Source organism: Lissotriton helveticus, chromosome 3_1 (assembly GCF_964261635.1).
Source record: "Lissotriton helveticus chromosome 3_1, aLisHel1.1, whole genome shotgun sequence".
NCBI lineage: Eukaryota > Metazoa > Chordata > Amphibia > Caudata > Salamandridae > Lissotriton > Lissotriton helveticus.
The window spans coordinates 995170155-995194817 of NC_136061.1; the positions used below are offsets into that span (position 1 = coordinate 995170155).

General features: G+C 47.4%; 1 protein-coding gene across 4 annotated transcripts in view; it reads left to right on the forward strand.

Moving 5' to 3' along the window:
* SESTD1 (SEC14 and spectrin domain containing 1) overlaps nt 1–24663 on the forward strand; it is a 372853-nt gene that overhangs the window by 182225 nt on the left and 165965 nt on the right. For 3 of the 4 annotated variants that reach the window (XM_078681487.1, XM_078681489.1, XM_078681491.1), the window contains one exon: nt 9575–9786. In XM_078681487.1, coding sequence (XP_078537613.1) covers nt 9575–9786 — 212 coding nt within the window. The remainder of the gene's footprint in view (nt 1–9574; nt 9787–24663) is intronic. The other variant, XM_078681488.1, reaches the window with a different exon arrangement.

The window sequence follows — 24663 nt, forward strand, 5'->3', positions numbered from 1 at the left end:
TTGCTCGTTTGAGCTGGAGAGGTCATCTTGCAGACCCTCCTCCCCCTTGGGTATGGCTAGTGTATCTATTCTACGTTAAGGAATCTGCGGCTAGTAGTCTCTATCAGATGTACGAGTTACTTACCTTCGGTAACGATGTATCTGGTAGAGACGATTCTAGCCGCAGATTCCTTCATGACCCGCCCTTCCTCCCCCGTTTCTGCGAGGACCTCTCTCGGTGTTCTGTACTCGCCTGCTTCAGGGCGGCGTTACTCTGCGTGTGTCCCCCTTTTTAGGTCTCGCTAGACGAAAGCAAAAGCAAAGCTTTTGCGTCTAGCGAGACAACTATTGTCATCACTTTCAGGGGAATGTAGACAGCAGACTATCACGAGCTTCTCCTGCCGGAGATTGTAGTTCGTGAGCGCGCACGTCGCCGTGCCTCATGCAAAGAAAGGCTCCCGCACGCATGCGCACATACACACACTGCATACACACACACGCATTCCCCCCCCTTAAAGAAAGGCTCATGCATGCATGCGCACATACACACACTGCATACACACACACACACGCACCCCCCCTTAAACAGACACACGCGCAGACAGACGCACACACAGACACACTACAACAGACACACGCGTGTACACCCCACCCCCACTCACCCCTCCTCTCTCTCAACACACTCACCTGTTCTGGCGGTGCTCGGCGGCGGTTCTGCCTCTCGGGCGGTGGTAGCGCTTTGCGGGGCTCTCTCACCACATGAGAGCCCCGCCTTCCCCATGCGCCCGGCCGCTCTTCACCCGGTCCCCCATCTCGGGACCGGGACTCGATCAGGGCTCCTCGGACAGTGGCTTCCCTCTCGCGCCGCGATGGGGGCGGGACTTCCGGTTGGGGCCGCGCTGCGATTGGCCGGCTGCCCAACCGCTTCCAGGTCGTCGCAGGCAGCGCAGCGGCCCGGCGGGAACTTGTTGATCCTAGTTTCCTTATTGGAGAAAGGCCCATGCAGGTCTCAGGTGTACAACAGTTGTGTAGAGGGCCCCTTTTCACTCACTGCGTGTATTTGGTACGTTTCTTGCTGAATACGTTTCAGGCCTCAAAGCCATCAACTTTAAACGTTAACCTCGTGAACGTTTTTCTGCCGGCAATTTTTGTTCCTCAAGTGTCGATTACGTGCAGTCAGAATCCGCCCTTGGGCTACACAAACCTTCCTTTAGAAAAGAACCCGACTGCACTGGTAAACGGATGTTCCCCCATTGTCTATTAGAAGGGCCTTCTAAGGAACCTATGTGCCCCGAATGTGCATGCCTAACTCAGCATGTTCTGTTTCCTCATCGGAGATTTGGTTCATCCTTTAAAGACCGGGTGTAGACTTGAATGAATTCCAAGTTTCGCAGTTAATGTTTTGTTCACTTCTTGTTTGTGAATAATCTGTGCAGTAACTTCAGGCTGTATCACTCTCACAAAGACTTTTTTTTCCGACGCCTGGGCTAAACGTTATATATTAAGCAGTGGGGTTCTAGGGACGGACGAGATAAACAACATCAGAAGCAGCTACTTAACTTGCCCCTCTGTCGGGTCAGCAGAGGGCGAGGCTTGCGTACACACCTCCTTGTCTGGGCAGCGAGGCTCCGGTACACAATTCCCTGTCCGGGTGCAGCCAGGGACAGGGACACGGCTGTCTGATCAGGCACAACACTCCCCCGGTCCACAGAGGTTCAGGGACGGCTCCTAGTCAGAGGTGTGCGACGGTCCAAGCGGGGCACAGCCACCCCGGGGGTTTCTGTTCCACAAAACTGATGCAGGGGTGGGTGTCCGTCATCAAGTAGAAGGGCTGCCAGACCACAGCAAGGTGTATGGCTCCTCTGTGTGCAGGCCCCTGTCTGTGCACTGCTCCAGGTGTGTGCCCGTGCAGTGCCGGTCTCCGCACTGCCTGAGAATTGATAGTATCCGGGCAGGAAGTTGTGCAGCTGGGAGTCAGACCCTACTTCCTGGAATGTGGCTGTGCGTCCGACTTTCTGTGGCCTGAAATAAATAAGTGCTGGCAGTCGGGCCTCTACTTACACACACACACCCGAGCCATTTGGGTCGGAGGTCAGTTCCTTGTTTTTGAGCACTCGTTCTCCAGGCGCTGTCTGCAATAGTGATTCCGCTGACAGGCTTCAGGCCCCTCGGCCGAATCTCCTCAGGGCATCTCTTCACTTAGTCCCTGATCTCCACTCTTCTTGGGAGTGCAAATGCAAAGACTTTGGCAACATCATTGGAAACAAATTACAGCATGTCATGGAAAATCACCATTGAACATTTTCAGGAAATAATGCCAGCTAAAAAATACACACTCTGTTTCATTTATTACAAGACTTGCCAGTTAATAATAGCTTAATGGAAACATATATCAGTTTGAGAAATTGTAACTGACATTTCGCTTCTGATGCTACTTAAAATATGACATGCTACATAATAGACAGAGGCAAGAAAGAACTGGGCAGTACTGTATTAGGTTGCCATTTGCTTGGTGTTTATTGTTCATCATATTTGGTCTTTCGTTCTAAAAACTAATTTAAATATAACTTATATCAACATTCCCAGAAAACTGAAATTATTCCGAATTTATTGACATGCTAATCTGAGTTTCAGGAACGTACTGATCTGTATAGCGCCCCCTCCTTTCTGATGTGCTTTTGAGCTCAGCTCTGTGACCTAAATCATTTTAACATGAATTCCAAATTAAATACTGGCACATTCAAGATAATGGAAAATCTAACCAAAGCGCCCGGCTTACTTGTTTAGAATACATTTACTTTACTACCAATTCTTATTTTTTTCTCCTCCTCACACACCCCCACACACTCACACACACACACACACACTTACTCTCCTATCACACATATAACACACTCCTTTCACTTATACATACAGCACACACACTCCTATCACTTACACACAAATGCACACTCACAGTCCACACACACACACACACACGCATACACTCCTATCATTTAGACATACAGCATTCACACAAAATAACCCACCGATTATGTTTTGGGAAACTGAAGGCAGTGCATTAAGCTGCAAGTGTGGCTTTGAAAAAAAGATGGCTGCTTGTCGTTTGGAGGTACTAGGCCTTGTGGGCGAAAACCTTTAGTAACACCAATACAGACTTTGCTAAAAATTTAATGCAACCCATTGTCATATACAATGCCAATAACTCAAACTTTAATGCTGCGAGACCTATTGCATTGCAAATGCTTGTTTCTTACTCCCTTCCTAGGGGGATGATCGCCTTGTTGTTGATGTTGCTGCTTTCCATTCCTGTCCTTCTGGTGATTGGTGGGGGAATGCCTGAGTATTTTTGTGCCCATGCATTTTGTCTCCAATGTAGGGTTTGTTGTGCCCTGCTTCCTTGTGTTTCTAACTTCTACTGTCCTTGGGGTTGAGGTTCCCTGGCTGGGTCTCGCCCCACAGTTTTTTTTAACAGGTCCCCCCCACCCCTCCCTTGCTGTTGTGGTTGGGGGATGACTTCCATTCTGGCTTGGAACCCTTTTTAGGTCTCGGCTGGGCGTGGGAGTGCAAAGCGCTCCTCGCTTTCTGAGGGATATTGGTATAAAACATTCTAAAGGAGACTCTAAGCCCCGCCCCTCATTTCCATTGGGTAGCGTCAGCGTTTATGGTAAACGCTGGCTTCCCAATGGAAAGGAGTGATTTTGGGCGCCACCCTGTCCGTTTTTTGGACAGCCCCTCCGGACACCATGGCCTGGTTTGCGGCTGTTGTGAAGACTTTTCTTATCTGCTTGTTTATTTAACAAGCAAATAAGAAAATTCTTCACAGCTGTAAAGCAGGCACGGAGAGCGAAGGCGCAGAGGGGCACAGGGAGTGCAGCTCTTCCCCACCCACCCCGGCCCGGCTCTCCCTCCTGGCGCTGAATTAATTTTCTTGACGCAGACAGCTTGCACAGCAGAGGGAGGCTTTCGGTTCAGGCCATGCAGCTGTGTACCAGGAGACAAGGAAATTCCTTTGGTGCCACTTAAAAATTCAGAAATGGGACTCCTTAATTTTTTCCATCTCACAAAGAAGGCTCAGAAGCTCAGACATGTACTGGAGAACAGAAGGTGGGCCTTTTAAGAGGGAACCATTCCGAATTGTCATATTAATACACGGATTGGAGCACGCTGGGTGAGAAAGAGATAAACATGCCCAGGGCCTGTAATTAGTAGAGCAGCTTTCATCTGCATGTAGCGCCACATAAAACACCATAAAAATTATAAAATAGCATGGCATTTATTTGCGTAGTATGCCTACTGACTGCAGTCGCCACCTTTGGTGTGCAAATTCATCCTGACAATTTTTCTTTAAAGTGAATGAAATGAGAAGCACACAGGTGGCAAGCAACTGGAGGAGTGTGTGTGGGGATTAAACAAAACCACAAATCCCATAATGCACTTACGGCTCCTATCCCACACATTGAACTATATGAATCCGGGTTATAAAGCTACAAGATATTATTAATGACTCCACCATTACCATAAAGGCTATGCTGCTTTTTCCTATCACTCCACATGTGTCACCCCTTCTGTTGAGTCATAAATTCACGATACAGGCCTGGCTCACAGACACCTGTGCATCTTCGATATTGAAGCTCCACTCGGCAGTAACAAATCCCGACCAACAGCCACAGCTGAGCACAAACCCATCAACCTGATTCCGGATCCCTAGCTCACAAGGAAGGCAGGAGACGGAAAACGTTTTGAGAGAGGAAAAATAAAGCATTACGCACTGTTCGAGTCTTGGCGCCGTATTTATATCCTGTGATGTGATTCTGGGCAAATCACTTAACCTGGTGCCTAAAAATAACTGAACTCTCGAATGTAGCCAGGGGTTTCATATGTAGCAGCTTAAAGAAAACATAGGTGCCAACCTGTACTCTTTTTGGCCTGTGTTGCATGGAACAAGATGAGAGGTGTCCACAGAGAAAGACCACAGGCTCAGCTTCATCTTGATAAGTAACGATTCCAAAAGTGAAAGCACACGACACACGAGGAATGAAGAGAGAATCCCGCTGCATCCCTCCTACAGCCCGCCCCCTCTTGCGATGCGTTTAAATTGTTACCACCCATTACCTCGTTCTCCTTCTCAGCCTGCCTTGCCCTCTACCATTGAAATGAATGGAGTTCTGTGAACTCCTCCCAGGAGCGCCCAAAATCCAACCGTATTTAGGGCATTGAAAATCAGCACGCCCTCTGCCCTGATGTCACAGCTGTAGCTTGTGCCTTCAGGTCGAAGAATACCTCGCCCAGCAGGCACATGCACAGAAGGAGCAGGACAACTTCAAAGTTCATCACAGCTGCCAATAAAAAATAAGAGAGCAGCAAGTAGTGTATTATTTTGAGCTGTGTGACGATTCTCTTTTTGCCTCACCCCTCAGAGTGGTAGGGGCAGGTTGACACCCATTTTACCCATTTACACCAGCCGCCCCTGGAGAGAGGAGTGCGCACAGGTGGGGGAAGCAACACGACAGGCAATTGAATAGTGTAATTTATGGAAGGCAATCACGTAGGGGAGAGATGGGAAACACATGCTCAATCATGGAGTGCTTACACCAAAAGAGGAGAGTAGTTCTCTGAAGGTGAGCATGAAAACCAGGCAGTCAAAGATTTTGTAAAGAGGCAATGGTCCATGAGAGAGTTTGACAGAAAAGCCATACAATGAGAAGCAGGAAAATGAAAATGTCAGTGAAGCCAACCATTGGTAAGCAATGGGTGGGCTCTATGTTACTGGTAGGTCCACAATGTGTCTTTCAAGAGGCAGCACATGCTATGTCTAGAAGGCTCAACCTAAAAACAGGGACAATCAAAGACATAGCTATAGAGCTAAGTGTAGGCACCTGCCATGCATGTTGAAGGATCGCAAGGATTCTAGTCTATTCAAGTAGTCTTGTGTAGCACACAGCTACACCTAAAGGCCTCCCGGTGCTGAGCCAGACACATCTGCAAGGCCTTGGCTACCCCTGCCAGGGTTAGAATAGATGAGTCTTTGGAAGTTTCCTGAAAGAGATTTCTTGCTAGACCCGCCTTAGATTGGCAGGGATAATACCTAAAACCTAGGGCTACAAGGGCATAACCTAAAAATCTATTAAAACAGGTTACAAATTCTAAAACAAAAATGGCGTTTCAGAGAGATTAGCAAAGCAAATGGCTTTAACTTAATCAAAGGCGAGACCTACTGCATTTTCAATGCTTGTTGGTTCCGGGCGATGGTTGCAGACTTCTTCTTCTGCTGTGCCCTTTTTCACATGTCTTCTGCCTCTAAGGAGGCTTTTATGTTGGTTACAGACTTGTTTACAGTAGCTGCGCTCTATTCTCTCATTCCATGACTTGGTGCCTTAGTACCTGGCACTGTTCTGGATGGTGCTGTTCCTCACCATTTGTTTCTTTCCCTTCTGTATAGCTGGGTTTTCGCACACTGTTCCAGTATTCTCACAGTTTTGTTTGTGATGGCTCTGCTTTGTGGCGTTGAAAGTTCTCCGAGGAAAACTGACGTAGGCGCGCTGGGGTGGGACTTATGTATCCTCGCTGACGTCTCGGACGCGTACGACGTCACGGCAGAGTCACGTGGTGCTGCCCCCCCCGGCAGAGTCACGTGGTGCTATCCATACACCCCCCCCACCCCCCCCCCGGCGCGCAGGAGTGCTGTGGCAGAAAAGTTTTCCAGATCCAGTCTCACGCCTGTGGATAATTCTACGTTAAGGAATCTGCGGCTAGAATTGTCTCTACCAAATACATCGTTACCGACGGTAAGTAATTCGTACATCAAGGCAGGAGGCTTCAAAGGCCTCTTCCGCCTTTGGTATGTTACCCAAGACTTCCCCAAGCTCGGGAAATGCCACCCCTTTCCTCAAGTCCATTTAGCACCAGGACAGGTTGGAAAATTAGCTAGTCAGGAGGCATGTCCCTATCTCAGCCTAGTTCCACCCGTAAGGTGGGGTTCCTGAGGCGAACATGAAACTTAGAACCCCACCATCTTAGCTTTGATGAAATTAGTCTCACTGGTTCAGGGTTATGCCATCTCCCACAGAACGTGGTCATATACAGGATGTAGACACCCTAAAGGTAAGTTGCTAATTGGCTACTACCTGTCCCTCCCCTTAACGCCCATAAATTGGGTTCCCAGGAACTGAGATTCAACGGATCAAGAAGATGACAAAGAATAGCCATGAGACAATGAGAACTGCTTAGACTTTTGGCACCAAACCCTGCCCATCTGCACCAGTCTCGACAATCGTGAATGAGTGACTCTTCCTGCAGCTCAGCAACTACCAAGAACCCTGGTAGACTGCTAGCCCTTTGCAAATTTCTAGTAATTTCCCTTGGAGTAGAGGAACTACTCCCCTGCAGTCCGCAGGCACCGAAGAAGCAAAGTCCGTTTAACCAAGTTACTGCTCCCCGCCAGCCCTACGCAGCAGCCCCCCCAGCAAAAGGTACCTGTGCTTCTGAAGGTCAGATCTCTCACTCAGTGGAGGGACAGGACACCAGGATCAACCGGAGTTCCCTAGGACCCTTTGCAGCACCCAGGGTCTGTTTAAGTCCTGTCAGAACGCTTAACAGCACCGAGGCTGAGCAGCGCAGCAGAAACCCACTTACAGAGTGGCCCATCAGTCCTGATTTTTGCACTCTTAACCGGAAAGGCCCTAGGACGCACAAAGCCCAACCTACCTTTCCACCCTGCACCCAAGATGCCCCAGCTCGGCTCCTGATGAACTGGCAGTGCCCCCTTGTTCTTATGACCCTTGTAACGTGAGGCCCCCGTTGGGAGCCCCCGGACTTGTTCTTATGTCCCCCTCTACAGCCTGTTTCCAGGTTGCTTCCCTACTTTGCACAGGCATAGCGTGCAAAGCTGCCAACCCGCACCTCTGCACCCGTGCTTCCCCGTCAGGTAATTACGATGTTTTGGACCTTGGCCCTCTACAGCTCTAAATCCAGTAGAAGACCCCCCAGTAATCGCCCATATATAACTGTATGCAACATATGCCTTTTCTTCCATAGGGAAGCATTGCTGTGTAAAGACGCATTTAAGTGAACTGTTTATTTACCTGTGAAATTCAATATTTCAAAAAGTACTTACCTGACAACGAAGTTCTTGATACCAACGTTTATATAAAAACACAAGTTATTTTTCTAAATTGGTCTCAGACTTATTTTTGAGTGGGTGTCTAATGTATTACCTTTGTTAGCACTACCCTTTGATGAGCCTAAACTGCTTGCCCACACTACCACAAAAGAGAGCATTTAGTGTTGTCATTTTTGCCTCTGTAAAACCAATAAGGGTGGCCTGGACTCTTTACACAGTGTACTTCGTTTTAGTCTAGTGTATGAAGACCCCCATTTGTATGCTAAAACCTCGAACAACTAAGACTATCTCTCATTCTCTCAAATACTGGTAATTTTTTGCATTCAAGGGTATATGAGCTATGAGAACTTTCAGCTTGTCCATTCAAGGGTGTGATGTTTGAGTGCAAACACCAGCTCTTTCAAAATCTTAGAGTATGCGAATGGAGATGGGCTAAAGAGCTTGAGAAGGTGTTAAGAGGGTTTTATGGTTTAAAGGGAATTTTGTGGGATAATCACTCAATGTGATGGAGTTTTTCCAATGCAAATAGTACAGTGCCACTGGTCAGATCGTCTGCATTCTTCACATCAGCTAGCTTGCATAAAATATCCCTAACAGTTGTTGATAACAGCTTGAAGATTTGGTCAGGAGAAGGTAGATCATCAGCACATGCTCTTAATGTGCATGCTATTGATAGCATCACAGCTGCGATAGTAACAGTAGTAGAGAAATGAGCAGAAACTGCAGTACTGTTTGGTATGGCTATGGATCGAAAGAAGCAGACAGCTATAGGTCAAGCGCTGGCTTGCCTGTTGCTCATGGCTTGATCACAGGAAGTTGGAAGGATGTAAAATTCCAGAAATCCCTATTTAATTTTCTGAATTGCAGCGGGTGGCTGACATCCGATATAGCCATAAAAATTAAAACCACCATGAGATGAGTATTTGGTTTTCAATTGGTGAGATTGTTCCCTTTTAACACGAGTGGTATTAAGGGACAGAGTGCACTATGAGGGTGCAAGATGGTCCTAATTTCTCTCCCTATATGGTTCCTCTCCCTATATTTAAGAATCTCATCAGGCTACACAGCTTATTTGTATCTCTTCTTTGTTATTTCACTGTTGCCAATTAATTTGCTATTTTCAGCATATGTTTTTGGAGGGTGCTCAGTTAGCAACATGGCGCATTGGGGCTTGACATGTCTGCGAAGAATCCTCTGGGTGCCCAGTTAGAGATAAACACAGACTGCAGTCACCTGTGACCACTGTTAGCACACTACTCTGACAATTTATCCGACAATGAGTAGCCCTTTAAAAAGAGTTTGTTTCTGGCTGCTTATTTGAACAGAGTTGAAGAAATATAGTAGTGAGATTTTGGTTATTGTAGTCCTCATTTTAAAATAGAATCTTAGTTGGGTTTCAACTTTTATCTATTTGAAAGTGAAAAGATTGTTACATCCCTATAATTATTTGTTTTCTTATTCTTAAACTTTAAGGACATGAACTATTATCTGAGTTGCAACAACGCAGATTTAATGGATCAGATGGAGGGGTTGCCTGGTCTCCCATGGATGATGAGCTTCTTGCTCAACCTCAAGTCATGAAACTATTAGATTCACTGAGGGAACAATATACTCGGTACCAGGAAGTGTGTAGACAACGAAGCAAGCGCACACAGCTGGAAGAGATTCAACAGAAGGTAATGCAGGTAAGCACCAAGATTGGGCATCCTTGTGGACATGCAAAGATTCCTCTTGGTACTGTATTTTATTTTATAGCAAATGTATTCGTAAGACTAATATTGTTTATACAAAACGTTTTTGTTCAGCATTTCTCAAATGGTTGAGCATTTCTAATGTGTAATTGTGAAAAGAAATTCTAGCTCCCTGTTTAATGTCAAAATATAATTGAAATATCAGTTGAAACTTTGGTAAAAAATATTGAACATACTTCTAAAAGTACCTGTGATTTGTAACACTATAGCTTAAAATCTTATTTTGCATTGCCATGTAATCTTATCCATTCTTTGTGAAAGTGTCAGCCCACCAATGCCTTGTGTTCCTTTGTCTTTTGATTCTTCTGCTGCGCTCTATTCAGGTGCGGATAGGTACCGACAAGGCTCCTTTTTCGCTAACTTGTAACACTTTCATTTAGGCCCATTCGATAACACCAGAAGAAAACCAACTCCGCAATAGATCTAGGCTCCGATTCTTATCCCTTTTCGACTTTCAACTAAGGTCAACCTCCTTTAATGCCTCACCATTAGGTCCTCAGAATACTCCACCCCTTGCCTTGAAGGCTTCTTCTTCAAGATCAGTGATGGAAAAGGCACCCTTCAAGTACTGCCCACAGTGCCATTCTAAATCGAGGCAGAGCAAGAAGCCGGCTCATCACATCCATTCATCTACAAGCCTGGTGCCAACAATTCTTTCCGAGTTGAGGAGGAAGAAGAGCAGGACCCACATGCCTCACAGTAATGAATGAAGTCCCATCTGTACCTACTGTGATCATCAGCACACAACTGAGTCCAGCACAATGGCCCTGAGTCGAGGCGGTGCACCGTCCCTGAAAGTGTTGTTCATCGAGCCCAGTGCCCAGGAAAGGCCATCTACCCTTGGGCCATGATTGACACCAACCGTAGCTCCACAATGCTCCTTACTTCAGGGGCCGATCAGACCGATTGACTGAGTCTGAACATCCTGCACAGACATTTTAAGTCAAAATGGCATCCTGCACCAAAACCCATGTTGTAGGAAGTTTGGTTTCTGTTGCAGTAACCCCCCACCTTTGTGTGAGACTATTGATGCACTTTAACTTGATGTGCCCTGGGTCCCTGCCAATCAGGTTCCCAGGGCCTGTGTTCTTTTCCAAAACTGTACCTTGTACCCCCAATTGACACCTCTCTGCCCACGTCCGATCCTTGAAAAAGGTACTTGGGTACCAAGGACACTGTGGCCAGGTAAGGCCTCTAGGGGCTGCAGCACTTATTTTGCCACCCTTAGAGGCCCTGTACCTTCACACACATACACACACTGCCATTGCCGGCTGCGTGTTTTGGTGCAGAACAAAGTGAAGAGTCGACGTGGCACACATTCCTGTGTGCCATGCCTACAACCCAGTGCCCTGGCATAGGTCAGCCACCCCTCTAGCTGGGTGCACTATACCAGTGGTGAGGGTACATGTGCATGAGCCCTGTACCCCTACAGTGTCTAGGCCAAGTCTTAGACATTGTAAGTGCAGTAATGCCATTAAGAGTATATGGTGCTGAGAGTTTGTAATTACAAACACCACAGCACCATAATGGTTTTACTGAAAACTGGGAAGTTTGGTATCAAACTTCTCATTAAACCCACACTGATGTCAGTGTGGGATTTAATGAGAAATGTACTTAGAGGGCATCTTAGAGATGCCCCCTGAAAAACAACCAGCCTCTGGTAGGTTCCCTGACTGGTACACACCAGTCTGTCACCACGAGAAATGTGTTCGAGGCATATGAGCTGCAGATTACACACTGTTGCATAGATCCCCGTCTAGTGTTGGGCCCAGATGTTTGCACTTGTTTTTGTCCTGAAAAGTTATTTGGAAGTCACGAGATAGGTGACTCCTCTTTTGGATCACATTGCGCATGGGCATCCGCTCCATCCTCAGATAGTTTTTTTCCGCCATTGGGCTCGAATGTGTTTCCTGCGCTCCGGTTTCGAACTGAGTTTTCATTCTGCACGCAATCCCTCGCCCGTTTCCAACGGTATTGTCTTGAACACGTTTCCCTCTTGATGCGAGTCTCGACAACTTCGAAGTCTTCGATTCCGGTCGTCGAAGAAAAGGCCTTACAGCAGCGGGCCGAAGAAGGCGTCAGCTACTCCGATGCCGAGGACTCAGACGTTGAGGACATCACTCCGCAACAGCGGGTCGCAAGTACACACGTCGGGCCTGCTTCCCATGCCCCACCTTCAGGCTCGGTAAAGAAGCCTACTAAGCCTTCAGGCGACTCGGGCTCGAGTCAGCCTAACCCCGATGCCGACACACACCTACCGGCACCGAATAAGAAGCCATCTTCTTCCTCATCCATGCCGACTAATGCCTCGACATCCAAGCACTCAGTGCCGAAGACTGGCACCGGCTCATCGACGCCGAAAACACACTCGGAGCCGACTAAAAAAGTGCCACCTAAGGGCCCCGACTCCCATGTTTCGGAGCCGAAAAAGGCCTCTGAACCGAAAAAAGAACACATTCCGCCGGCCAAGGACACTGCAAAAGGTCACGGTTCCAAGCAAAAAGAACCTAGAACAGCTTCCGAGTCGGTGACGAAAAAGTCTCCGGAAACAAAAACTTCGACACCGAAGGATCTGCCTTATACAGAGGAACTTTTTCAACCAGATCCTACCAAAAAGACTCGTGAAAGGTCCGAAGACTGGTCAATTGGCTCTTAACTCCAAGAAGCGACCACTAGATGCGCCTGCACCAGCTCCTCCTAAAAAGAGAGACATTGCAACCTCTCCATTAAGGATCCCTTCTCCTCCTCCTCCTCCACCACATCACTGTCATACACTATCACCTACTCCAGTAGGATGTGATGATGATGATGTGGATAGCGATTCTGATGATACAGGGTGAGGTGCGAATGATCCATTAGGGAACCCTAGTCCTCCTCACTCCCCTAACCCATGGGATGATTATAACACCCCGGACGTCCCTTCTGTTCCCCAGGATGATATATATTCCTCCAGGCCTCCCCCCCCCTCCCCCCCCCCGAGGACACTATAGGCTTTAACCAACTTGTCCATAGGGCTACCCAATACCATGGGGTTGACCTACACACAGACACAGTGGAGGAACATTTTTTAATGGACACTTTCGACACCACACAAAAGTTCACTTCAATTCTACCCATGCTTAAGGGGGTCATTAAGTATGCACCAGAGGTTCTTAAAGATCCAGTCAGGACTCGAGTCCTCAACCCCCGAATCGAGAAAAAATATAAGGCTGCCCCCACAGATCCAGTCTATATTAGGGGCCCGCACCACTACACTCCCTTGTAGTCTCCAATGCACGGAAAAGGGCCAATTCCCAAACATTAGGTGAGGCCCCCCACCAGATAAGGAGTCTAAACTCCTTGACGCCTCTGGCAAACGAATGGCGTCACAGGCAACTAACATATGGCGCATCGCCAATACCCAAGAGATGTTAGCAAGGTACGACAGGGCACATTATGATGAGCTGGAATCCATAATGCAGCATCTCCCAGATAAATACAAAAATAGGGCCAATGAACTCATACAAGAAGGTAAAACTATCACTAATACCTCCATCCGTTGTGCCCTAGATGCGACAGATACTGCTACAAGGGCAATTAACACCAGTGTCCTTTTGCGTATGCATGCCTGGCTACGTATTTCAGGTTTCAAACCCGAAGTCCAGAGTTCCATCCTCAATCAACCATTTGATGAGGAACACCTATTTGGCCCTAATGTTGATGTATCCCTTGAAAAGTTGAAAAAGGATACCGACAAAGCTAAATCTATGGTAGCCTTGCAGTCGCAAGCTCCCAGACGCTCCTTTTGTCGCTCATCCTACAGAGGCACCACGAGAGGCTACTCCTCGGATAGCCTCTCCACTATTTACAAAACCCCTTGCCAATCCACCTTCACTAGGGGCTACCAAAGAGGGCGTAACAATAAAAAAGGCAGAGGCACTATTAACAACTCCTGCGCTGCCTCCACCCCTACCCAATGACTTTTCTCCACTTTCCCCTCACCATTCCACTCCAGTGGGGGGAAGATTGCAACAATTCCTTCCTGTTTGGAACAACATCACATCAGACAGGTGGGTGGGACAAATAATTCAATCAGGTTACTGTCTCAAACTAGCATCTACCACCCCCCCCCCAAAAAAAACATACCACCCATAGAGCGTCCATATCACAAGAGCATCTATTACTGATAAAGTAAGAAGTAATATCCCTCTTACAAAAAAGTGCAATAGAACCAGTTCTTCTGCACCAGCAAAACAAGGGAGCTTACTCCCTGTACTTTCTTATCCCAAAGAAGGACATCTCTGTAAGGCCTATTCTAGACCTCAGACCCCTAAACATAAACATACAGTCAGACCATTTCCACATGGTCACACTCCAGCAGGTCCTTCCTCTTCTTTCACAAAACGACTTCCTTGCTACTCTAGATCTTAAGGACGCCTACTTCCACATTCCCATTCACACCGCTCACAGGAAGTATCTCAGATTTGTAATAGACGGTCAGCACTATCAATTCAAAGTACTCCCATTCGGAGTCACAACAGCACCAAGAGTATTCACCAAGTGCCTAGCAGTAGTGGCAGCGCACTTAAGAAGACAGCACATTCATGTCTTCCCATATCTAGACGACTGGCTCATAAAAGCCAGCTCTTACAACCAGTGTGTACAACACACTCACACCACTATCCAACTACTTCACGACTTGGGGTTCACAATAAACCACACCAAGTCCCATCTGCAACCGTCCCACATACAACAATACATCGGTGCCACAATAAACACCTCAAAACTGCTAGCTTATCCCTCTCCTGTCAGAATAGCAAACATGCAAGCTCTTCTCACAAAATTTCAACCGGAACACTCCCTTCCAGCTCGGGTGTTCATGCAGCTCATAGGGATGATGGCCTCTTGCATATTTATAGTGCCTCATGCAAGACTACAAATGCATCCCCTTCAAGAGTGCTTAGCACGCCAATGGAACCAGGCTCAAGGTCAGTTGACAGATCTAGTGTTGGTGGACGGTCGTACTCATCGCTCTCTGCAGTGGTGGAACACCAAAAACCTTGGACGATCATTTCTAGAGCCAGTTCCTCAAATCTTCTTGACAGCAGACGCATTGCTCTCCGGCTGGGGAGCCCACCTACGGCAACACACCATGCAGGGCAGGTGAACACCACAACAAAAGTTACTCCACATCAACCACCTGGAGTTACTAGCCATATTCCTAACCTTGAAAGCATTCCAAAAGCTAATATCAGGCAAGACTGTATTAGTACGCACGGACAACATGACAGCCATGTATTACATACAAAAACAGGGCGCCTCTTAGCCCAACATGTTCCAGGAGTACAGCACACCATAGCAGATCTGTTGAGCCGTCAAACACAACAGATCCACAAGTGGGAACTTCACCCACAAGTTCTTCAACCGTTCTTTCACATGTGGGGACAACCTCAGATAGACCTCTTTGCCACCCACGAAAACGCCAAATGCCCAAGCTTCGCCGCCAGATATCCACACCCACTGTCCAAAGGCAATGTGATATGGATGAACTGGTCAGGCAGATTGGCGTACGCTTTTCCGCCTCTCCCACTCATGCCACTAGTAATGCGCAAACTACAGCAACATTCTCTAACCCTCATCCTAGTAGCTCCAACATGGGCCAGACAACAGTGGTACACCACACTACTGGAACTTTCTGTAGTACCGCACCAAAAACTATACCTATCTCCACGTCTCTTAACCCAGAACCATGGAGAGATCAGACACCCGGAACCAGCTCAGCTCAACCTTGCGATCTGGCTCCTGAGGTCCTAGAATTCGGTTACCTGAACCTTCCTCCTGACCGCATGAATGTCATAAAAGAAGCTAGACGTTCAACTACTAGAGCATGCTGTGCAGCCAAGTGGAAACGTTTTGTAATAGATTGTCTCAACAACAATATCAATCCCCTAGATGTGTCTATTCAACACATCATAGACTACTTATTACACCTCCAAAGATGTAACTTAGCCTACACGTCTATTAGACTGCATCTTGCTGCCATAGCAGCATATCTACAAAATAGACAGCATCTATCTCTTTTCAGAGTACCTGCTATAAAAGCCTTTATGGAATCAATCAATCAATCAATCAGAGTACTTGTAAAGCGCGCTACTCACCCGTGAGGGTCGCAAGGCGCTGAGGGGAGGGGGTTGCCGCTACTGCTCGAAGAGCCAGGTCTTGAGGAGTCTTCTGAAGGCGTGTGGGTCTTGGGTCTGCCATAGGTGGGCAGGGAGGGTCTTCCAGGTCTTGGCGGCGAGGTAGAAGAAGGATCTGCCGCCGGAGGTCGTTTGTTGGATGTGGGCGACAGCGGCGAGGGCGAGGCTGGCGGAGCAGAGCTGGCGGGTTTGAGTGTAGAAGCCGAGTCTGCTGTTCAGGTAGGTTGGTCAGGTGTTGTGGAGTGATTCGTGTACGTGGGTGAGGAGTTTGAAGGTGATCCTCTTGTTAACGGGGAGCCAGTATAGGTCTCTCAGGTGGGGGGTGATGTGGCTGCGGCGGAGGACGTTGAGGATCAGTCGGGCGGATGCGTTTTGGATGCGTTGTAGTCCTCGTAGGTGTTTGGCTGGGATTCCTGCGTAGAGTGCGTTGCCGTAGTCCAGTCTGCTGCTGAAGAGGGCCTGTGTCACCGTTCTACTTGTTTCGGTCGGGATCCACTTGTAGATCCTGCGCAGCACGCGGAGGATGTTGTAGCAGGAGGAGGAGACGGCGTTGACCTGTTTGGACATGAAGAGGGAGGAGTCAAGGATGAATCCTAGGTTGCGTGCATGGTCGGTGAGTGTCGGTGCTGGTCCCAGTGTGGTCGGCCACCAGGAGTCGTCCCAGGCTGAGGGGGTGAGTCGGAGGATGAGGACATCCGTCTTGTCCGAGTTCAGTTTCAGATGGCTGCTTCTCATCCAGTCGGCGACAGCCTTCATTCCCTCGTGGAAGTTGGTTTTAGCGGTGTGTTGGTCCTTGGTGAGGGAGAGGATGAGCTGGGTGTCATCGGTGTAGGTTATGATGTTGAGGTCGTGGTGGCGAGCCACTTATACGAGGGGGGCCATGTAGACGTTAAACAGCGTCGGGCTGAGGGATGAGCCCTGGGGGACGCCGCAGATGATGTTGGTGGCTTCGGATCGGAAGGGTGGGAAGTGGATGCTCTGGGTTCTGCCAGAGAGGAAGGACGTGGTCCAGTCGAGGGCCTTTTCTTCGGCTTCTTGGAGGCGTGTCTTTAGGGTGCGATGGCAGACTGTGTTGAAGGCGGCTGACAGGTCCAGGAGGTTGAGGGCTGATGTTTCGCCGTTGTCTAGTTGGCGCCTGATGTCGTCTGTCGCGGCGATGAGGGCTGTCTCGTGCTGTGGTTTCGTCTGAATCTGGACTGGGACGGGTCCAAGATGTTGTTGTCTTCGAGGTGGCGGGCTAATTGTCTGTTGACTATTTTCTCGATGACCTTCGCCGGGAACGGGAGCAGGGAGATTGGCCGGAAGTTCTTGAGGTCCTGGGGTCTGCCTTGGGAAGGCCTTAAAAGAATAATTCCTCCCAGAGCACCACCTTCACCGGTGTGGAATTTAAACATTGTTCTCACACTGTTAATGGGACCTCCCTTCGAACTTTGACATAAATGTGAACTACAATTCTTAACATGGAAGGTTGCGTTCCTAGTAGCTATTACATCTCTACGGAGAACAAGCACTAACTATTAAAGAACCTTTCCTGCAAATGCATCATAAAAAGGTCGTTCTCTGTACTAATCTTAAATTCCTTCCTAAAGTCACTTCTCCCTTCCACCTCAATCAATCTGTGGAACTGCCCATTTTTTTTCTCGCAGCCACAATCCGTCGCAGAAAGAGCTCTTCATGCCTGTAAAAAGAGCGTTACTATACTACCCTTTCGTAAGACCAAAGAACTTTTCGTGTCTTTCTCACCACCACACAAAGGCAACCCTATATCAAAATCTGGGATTGCCAGGTGGATTGTCAAATGTATACAAATGTGCTACCACAAAGCTAAACGTACATTATCTGTTCCTCCTAAAGCCTACTCTACAAGAATTAGAGGGGCTTCAATGGCATTTTTAGGGAACATTCCCTTAGATGACATCTGCAAAGCAGCTACATGGTCTACACCGCACACATTCACAAAACACTATTGTGTAGATTTGCAAACTAAACAAAAAGCTACTGTAGGCCAGACTGTACTCAAAACACTATTTCAAACTACTGCAACAGATACTGGTGGTCGCTGCTAAGAGTGGGTACTGCTGTGTAATCTGCAGCTCATATGCCGCAAACGGAAAATGCTACTTACCAGTATGCATCTGTTCTTGGCATGTAGAGCTGCACACGCCCACCCGCCACCCCGGCTACATTTATCTGTTCCAGTATTATCTTAATTAGATACAGCTTACATGGACATCCATCCTTTTCTTGCAAAGCTCCATCATTTCCCTAATGGCGAAAAACAATCTGAGGATGGAGCCGATGCCCATGCGCAATGTGATCCAAAGGAGGAGTCACCTATCTCGTGACTTCCAAAGAACTTTTCAGGACAAAAACAAGTGCAAACATCCGGGCCCAACACTAGATGGCGATCTATGCAACAGTGTGTAACTCTGCAGCTCTACATGCCAAGAACAGATGCATACTGGTAAGTAGCATTTTCCTTCTGGACCCCTGGGGTTGGAGCCTTTGCTCCCTTTTGCGTGGGTAAGTGACTAGCACAAACACCAAGTTGGGGCAAAGAGGATTTTATTGCCTTCAATACAGTTTTTCTTCTTAAGCTCAGACTTTCAGAAGAATGTTTTACGACTTCCTCTTTCTGATAAGGACTCCGTTCTCTCTTTTACTCCCTTCTCACTCGTTCCCTTCTGGACTTGCAGCGGCCTCTTGTAAACTCCGGGTCCATAAAGCAGGGAACATTAAAAAAAAAGAACACTTCCGTAAGTTTCCTTATTCTCTATTTTAAATGCAAGGGTGGATAGTGAGGGAGCACCCGAACACACGTGCTGCACTTGTGACCAATTTATAAGGAGCAAGGTGCGTTGTGTCCCAAAAAAAGTGTAGGTACCCGAAACAAAAAAAACAAATAAATGAAATCGGTGAGGCTACGGCTTCAGGAGCTGCGGGGTCCCTCTATCCCGCCTCCCCACCCAGCCTGTGCAGCGCTTGCGTACCTGCTCAAGCCACGCTCCTCCAGGAGCGTGGCTGGGCGACTCGTGGTGTCGTTGGCCTCCTGGCTCCTTTGGACTGCTTCGGCTCCAACTCTCCACGTCCTCTTCCTCCTTCCCAGGTCTTGCTTCCCCGAACAACACTGCTGGCTTGTCTTCCATCCCGCCGCCTCCTTCAGGTTTCTGCCACACCTCCTTCGGGATTCCCTTTGGATTAAGGACCCGTAGTAGATGACGTCACAGGGCGGGGTCAAGTCCTCCTGGCTTTCCCATCCGTAGGCACTCCATTCTGGCGAATCGTTGTCACAGGTTGGGTTTCTGGATTTTGCAGTCCAGGGGTCCTGTTGAGGAGAAATGAAAGCCACAGAGGGATGTTTGGGGATCCGCCAGTCCTCATTATCGGTGTCACTAGGTAGGTTCGGCATGTTACACTCCCTGAGCCCAGAAACAAAGCCTTTTGTGGGCGGAGGTGGTCACACCTCCCCCAGGCCAGGAAGAGCCATCTGTGGCAGATGAGCTTCAAAGACCTTGCGGCCGACCCCCAGCCTTTCCTGCTTTCAGGAGCAGGCCCCCTTCCTGTCTTCCCTCCTTTTCGCCAGGAAATATTAGCACAGCCTGAAGGTGTGCCCACCTCTGCCAATTCCACCCCTCAGTTGGGGGAGGCGAGGTGAAGCCCACTCTTCAGTGCCTGCCATCTCCGATTAGGAATTATGTCCATTCCCCCACGTGGGGTGGGAACACCAAGGGTGTACTCACCCTAAGGTCAGTAGCCCATTGACTACTGACCCAGAGACCCCTAAAATGCCCTCTAAATTCAGTATTTAGGGGACAGCCTGAACTAAGAAGACAGATTCCTGCAACCTAAAAAGAAGAATGAACGAAGATGTCCAGCAGAGGGAGCAGCCTACGGGCCCGTCTGCAGTTTCCAGAGACCCTGCACCAAAAGTCTCCTTGTCCTGCAGCCAGTGACTTCTAGAACCACTGGGAGGACTGACTGCCTTCAACAAAGATTGGATCTCCTGTGAACAGCAGCTCCATTCAAAAGAAACAGCCAATAAAGACTCCGAGCCTGATAAGGACAAAGAAACCCGATGCCTGGAACCACCGGTCCCAACAAGATCCCCCAGCGCTCCAGAATCCGAGTGCACTGTGAGTTGACCCCTCCAGGACACCCAGACGTCACCTGCTACCTCTGCATTGAGACCACACACCCCAACCGCGAGTGGCCTGGTAAGGTGAAATTCAACCTCAAAAGACACCCTGCATCCAGCCTCCCTGTGCCCTGGAGAAAAAACCCGAGGTGCACCTTCGTCCCAGAGCCCTCCAAATTACCTGCCCAGGAAATCCAAAACCGGCTACTCCTATTGAAAACAACAAGGCACCCAATGCCAAAACAGTGCCCTGCACTCAGCTGCCGCATCGCCGCTGCGGCTGCACCTTGTGTGATAACTTGGATCCCCCTTTTCCCATAGCCCAAAACCTGGAACTTTGCTCCCACAACCTTGTGGCCTGCTCGTGACCAGCCACCAACCGGAGGCCCCCTTTCCCCCTTTGGATAACATTTGGCCTCAGCACTCTGCACCAGGCTACCCTAGTACCACTGAGGGTGCTTTGAGAGTGCATCCTCGACCCTGGGGAAACCCTGGTCTAAACCCCAAAATACCAACTCCCAAAAACTTGTACTTGCCTGCAAACCGTTAACTTCAGTAGTAAAGTAAAAGTAACTTAAAAAGTAATCTAAAAATTAAACGTACAAAGTAATCTGTAAAGTAACTTAATAGTCATTTCGAAACATTGACTTACCTGTACTTCAATCAACTGCATTTGAACCTGCATTCAACTGTAAAAACATTGCATAAGATTTTGCAAAGCATTTATTTCACTTACCTGCACCAGGCTTGGCTTGGTTCTAGAAATAAAATAACTTAATAATATTTTTGTTCCAAACAAATTAGTCCTAGTTCAGTGTTTGAGTGTGTGACATCAATTGCTGCCTGAGTGTGTACAACAAATGCTTAACACTACCCACTCGCCCCCACTACCACAAATAGAGAGCAAGATCCTATCTACTTTTACCTCTGCCTACCTTTGGGGTTCCACTGTACCCCTTTTTGGTATAGTATATGCAGAGCCAGCTTCCTACAACTGTCTATAATTCTTTTGACGATATTGAGCACTGCAATGTGTTGTAATGTAGAGGATTCAACATTTTTGCTTGTTCTTAGCATAATAAAACTGCCGCAGAATAAAAATGGGAAAACTAACACAATTCATACATAATCTAAACACAGTATAGCCAGGAACTGAGAAACAAGGTATAAGAGAACTTCATTGATGCAGTGCTCTAGAATATGATATTCTAAAAGAAAATATAATGGTTACGCATGCAAAATGGCTACTGCATATACAACATTTGAGGTGAGTGAACATAGGAGGATTGTGGTAACCAAAGGCTAGAAGATATAAACTAATTGAAAATAAGATAGACGTTAAGCAGTGATCACCTGGTATTAATAACCTGCTGTAAGCAAAATGTTGGCTGAAAAACAACAGCACCCACATGAAAGTAGAAGAAGGACCAACATTATTTCTTTCAAATTATTTAAAGCTGGTGGCTTGGAAAGTAGTGACCAGAGTTCTAATTCCAGCACTGGTTTGTAAATCATGATACTCTGGGCAAATTACTTATCTCCCTATGCCTACAATTGGAAATATGTAATAAATGTAATGTATTTTTAAATATGTGAAACATAATGGTGTGAAATGCCAGTGTATAAATCACCAATCGATGTACAACACTATTAAAACCAGAAGCGGAAGAAGCAAATTAGCCATCTTTGGCATTCAATTAGCACAGATAGGAACTCTTATCAACTGTTTCCTGAAATCAACATACCATAAATTGTTTTTTTTTAACTTAGTCCATCCTTTAAAATGCATACGCATGTAGAATCCCAATACGACCTTCAAACCACTTTGCACATATTAATACGCCGAGTTCAGTCCGCCTGATTACGGAGATATAAATGCATCATAAAAATCCTTAATGCAGATCAAAACTTTACAGATGAAAGAATAAAAGCATCACAAAGACAATAAAATCACCAAAACAAAAGAGTTTTCAAGGGTTAAAGAAAATAATTCCTCAGTTTGAGATCACTGGTAAAGCAAACACTTGACCTACCATTTACATGTCTTGATCAAGCAACAAAAAGCTAAAACACACCTCAAAGACACATTCTTCACCTCCTATGATTAGACACTTAATTCTATAATACAGTAGGTCAGTTCAGTCTTCAAATAAACGAATGATGAAATCAATTTAGGTGAACCAAAACAGAAGAAAGGACTACAGTAGACAATGAAGTGAAACATACTAAAACAGCATACCATTCACAAGAAAAGTCATAGCAAAGACATTGATGACCTTAACTGATAAAAGACAGCAAAACTGTTTTTAAAGAAAAATGACAGAGAAATATTTTAATCTGATTACTTAAGATATTGAAAGCAGCATATTGAGCAAATAAACCATAAACAGCCAAGATAGGATAGAATCAAATATACCTATTGCTTCTCTATCGACACCAGATGAAGCTTGCTATTACTGTAGCAGTGGGATCCTACATCATTTTTTGCTTTTAGCCAGGTTAACAATGGCTTTCCAGTAGTTTAAAATAATTCTCAAGACCTTAGCTTCCGAAACCAAAAACATTTTGAATGTGGTGTGACCTGCAGTGCTCACAATGCAACATGGTCTGGGCGCTGTGGTGCTCCTATAAATCAATAGTTTAAAACTACAAAGCAAGGATGTGTTTATTTTGCGTGATGTTGCATGCTAGAGGAGTTGCTTACTTAACCCATGTGGTTCTGGCAAACCACGTAGAGTTCCTGCTGCATGCTGTGAAATTCTGCCACAGCCCAGTGCAGCATTCTGTGACATGGTCTCCAGCATGTCTTGTTTTTCTGTCAACCTGAGGAAGCCAGACCACCCATACAGAAAGTCAAAATTGGAATGATTGAGGATCTTTTCTATATTATATAAGGAACAGCACAGTTTTCTGACTATCTTGAATGTTGATTCTGGCCTTCAATCTACTGTTGTGTCGCCAAGATACGCAGGGAGGCTCTTCACTTCAGTCTTCTATTATCCTCCTCAAGCAGACTCCTATTTTATTTGCCCAACAGCACCATTGTGTAATCTGTTACTGAGGGCTTTGCGCGAAGTGTGTGACATATACTCTGTTATTTTTTTAAGCTTTGCTCTTTCTTTTCATTATATGAAAAGGTGAACTTCAGCCATTCTGCTGTTTATTCATTGGCTGTTTTACATTATTTTTTAATAAGTTTACTTTTGAGTAACGCTTCTATGCCTATTAATGTTCCAGAGCAACATGGTATTGTTTATTCATTGCTAAATATCGTTTTATATTACGTTTTGTCTCTTGTGTTCCACCCTAAGCATGTTTTGTGTGCCCAGTATTATATTGTAGTTTACTGCGGTTGCTTTATAAAATTGTTCTTGCTCTTCACAAGGTGCCAAACCACATCTGAGATAGGGTAGCATTCAGCTTTATCTGATGTACTTGGTTGAAAGAATGTTAGATTTCTCTGTGACCTTTGTGAGAAGGGTTTACGTTCCTATGTAATGCCCAGTGTTGTGTTTGTATACTGTCATTGATCACATCATGTGTGTAGTAGAATGAGGGATAGAATGCAAAAATGTTGTATATTGGGGGGCGTGGCTAGCAGCCAACGATGGCGGCCGCAGCTTAGGGAGGCTCCCGCGGCAAGGCGGCTTCCCACATAGATCCGTAATATTAATCCGAAAGATTTTATTACCATTCGGGGCGGACTAGGTCCGGCGTCCGTGCGGCGCCCATCGGAGCACTTTGAAGACAGCGGCGGCCCGACAATTGACGGGAAGACGAGGAGAGAAGAGGGGCCTACTGACCGCCTCGCAGCAGCGACGTATCAGGCAGACCGAGTTCGACCGGAAGCGGTGTCCTGGCGGGTGCCGCCGGCCGGAAGTGCTGGTCCTCCGGCCGAGCCGAGTGCAACCAGTCGGAGAGCATCCATAGGCGGCAAAGGGCCGGGCGGAGGCCCGAACAAGTGAGCGCTGCCGGCGAAAATGCACGGAACGCACCATAGAGCACGCCGCGGCCCGTAAGGGCGGAACAACCATCTTGGGCGGCGGACTCGCATCGTGGGCAGAGACCCCGAGAAACAAAAGCGGGACCAGCTACGAAAGTCCGCCTGGCACATTACGCACAGGGGTAATCCCGGGTGAGTGGTGAGGCGATCCGACATTTTTTCACGTGAACATTTGGAGGTGTACCATCTGGGGGACGCGGTGCAGGCAGTACTGAGAGCCTGCGAGGAATTGGGTCCCCTCACCCACCCCCTCCCCCTTAGTGCTGGAACATAAGTGACGCTAGGCAGCTTGGAGGTCGAACGCCTGCCTTTTAGAGAAGGGGCTCCGGATCAGTGATATACAAACGCGCTGGACAGCGCAAAGAAAAGGCGACATAGGCCCGACTAACCTGGCCACTGCGTGGTTTGCTCCTACAGGCTCAGTCGGCTGATTGAGCCGCGACACTGCTCGGGAGTACTGGGGAGGTGTACGGAGCCCTTCTCCACCTGGAAAGAGG